The sequence below is a fragment of the Penaeus vannamei genome, chromosome 3, assembly GCF_042767895.1.
Source record: "Penaeus vannamei isolate JL-2024 chromosome 3, ASM4276789v1, whole genome shotgun sequence".
Classification (NCBI taxonomy): Eukaryota; Metazoa; Arthropoda; class Malacostraca; order Decapoda; family Penaeidae; genus Penaeus; species Penaeus vannamei.
In genome coordinates, this window is record NC_091551.1 from 19,653,451 (window position 1) to 19,655,950 (window position 2,500).

General features: G+C 44.5%; 1 protein-coding gene across 1 annotated transcript in view; it reads right to left on the minus strand.

The window, feature by feature from the left end:
* Window positions 1–2,023: 2,023 nt before the first annotated feature.
* The window catches only part of LOC138859698 (uncharacterized), a 528-nt gene continuing 51 nt past the window's right edge, over window positions 2,024–2,500 (minus strand). The window contains exon 1 of the mRNA XM_070115548.1: window positions 2,024–2,500. This exon is cut by the window's right edge and continues 51 nt beyond it. Within this exon, the coding sequence (XP_069971649.1) occupies window positions 2,024–2,500 (477 nt within the window).

Here is a 2,500-nt window from a genome sequence, read left to right on the forward strand (position 1 = left end):
TATATATATATATATATATATATATATATATATATAACACACACACGAGGGGCGCTCATTAAAGCTTTCCTCTGACCCACGCAATTCTATAGGCCATGCGTTGATTTCGTCCTCAACCCAAAACATATTTTCTGTTACAGTGGTGAAGGTGCATAAAGATATGAGGATGGCCCGTGGATTACAGAGCAGTGATCAGGTATTTATTTTTGAGTAGCCTGACACCTCAAGAGACCTTCGATGAAATAACTTTTGGAGAGGACACAGCAATGGGGACTATGGACTAAATCATTCATGACCATCTGAAAATACAAAAGTTATCTGCTTAATGGGTTGCCAGGTTACTCGCACCTTTCCAGAAGCAGGGACAAGTCTATTGTTCCAAGGCGTTTATCCATGTGCCAAGGAAACCAAGAGGACTTTTTTGACAGACAAAGTAAACAGGATATAGCTTGGGTCTATCACTGTGAACCAGAGCCTAGGGCCTAGTCAATACAATGGAAGCACCTTGACTCACCACCACCCAAAATTTCACGTCATACCCTCGGCAGGCAAGGTAAGGCTCACAGTCCTTTGGGACCAGCATGTAGTGATTTCTTGGCAAAAGGCATTACTCTTCACTGATACAGAAATTGCGAGAGGTTATCAAAACCAAGAGGCTTGGAATGTTGCCTAAAGGTGTCTATCTCCTACAAGACAACGTCCCTGTTTACAACTTACATTGTCTAGATGGAAGCACTGTCATGTGGCTTGGCTTCAAACACAACCTATGGACTATAGGCCACCTCTTTAACGAAAAATACATTATGAGTTAAGGACTAGAAATCACATAACCGAAAGAGATGTCGGTCAGGGGAAATGACCGCCCCTCATGCATACACACATATATGTATACATATACGTATATGTGTGAATAAATAACTTAACCTCCTCAACCAGAATTCAAAACTGACACTGCAGGCAGGTAACTAAGAAAACAGATGTTTAAACCAATCGAGTTACACGACCCACTAAAAGGAGTGTGCAAAAGCGAGCTGTGTAGCTTCATCTTGAACCGTATTCATATTGACAAATGTAGAAAGGTATGAATGGGAATTAATATCTTCACAATACAAGAGATGTATTTGACTGGTTTCGAATGTCTTCGTCAGAAATACATATATAAGAGATAAGGATAAGTCCGATATGCGAAGCTGAGCCTCGCCCGGTCTGTGCCGACTAATGTCGACTCGATCAACGTGTGTCAACTAGTGCTGACGCGACAGAGCTTAGTCCTTACCCACCGTGGTGCCCAGCCACTGCAGTAACCTCCGAGCAACAAATGCAACTTCTCGCGCCTGGGCGGGGCGCGAACCGCCGACCCCTTGGATGAGAGGACGGCACGTTACCACTGTACTAACCTGGAGCCTACATATATAAGAGAAAATACATTGCATATTTATATTACATAGGAGCTGATCTCGCACTAGTTACACAATTCCTGCCGCGACCTTGGATAGTTTGAATCTGCCCGATGCGGTGTTTATTTTCCACTCTGTCGTGATATAAACAGTTCCCATGACTTTCCTTTTGTATTTGTTTAATCCTTCATGGATTACTTCAGCTTCCTTCCATTATGGTAGATGTCCAGTTTCATCTACATGAATCGCCATGGCGTTGGAAGTCCTGTCGTGACGGACGTCGGCTCGATGCTCGTGGATTCTGGTGTTGAAGCCACGTCCCCCTCACCAAAGTATGCCTTATCGCAACTGCTGTAGGGTATGCGATAAACTGTACTATAGGGCTTTTTTCGGCTGCTTCCTATCTCGTATTATGTCATTAACTTTTCACAGTTTGTGCTGGAGATTCTCACTGCGTTGCCAAGGTATTTGCTAATCGCCTCGGAAACGGTACATGGCGTTAATACGAGAAAATTAGTAGATGCCGCAGGGTCTGATCTTACATTCTCCGCCTTCTTTCTGAGGTTGAGCAGGAAGCCTTTGGGATATTTATGTGTCATAAAAGATTCAGTTACATAAGTAACTTTTTAGTCATGAAATTCAGGCCTGTAGATTCTTAGTGCCCGGAGGAAGAAGCCAGTTACAACCCCAGATTTTGCTTTATTGCTGTGGGATGAATAATAGTGGATATAATCGTCTTTATTTGTAGGCTTCCTGTGCAGAGAAAAACGTAGGCTGTCGTCACCCCGATGGATCAGAGTGTCCAGGAAAGGGAACTTCTGATCCTCTTCTTCCTCCACGGTGAACTGGATTTTCTCGTGGACGGAGTTCAGCTGAGTCAACGTATGGTGTAGACACGACCTTCTGGGGACGATGACGAGGACATCTACGTATCGAGACCAAGTTGAATGTCTGCCGATTATAGCCCAGTAGTGGTCCCTCCCCAGCGTCTCCATGAAGAGGCAGGCCAGGCCTGCGCTTAGAGGGGAGCCCATGGCAAGACCGCTGATTTGTTGGTATTCTTCCCCTGCGAACTCGAAGAAGCCGAAGTCTACACATAACTT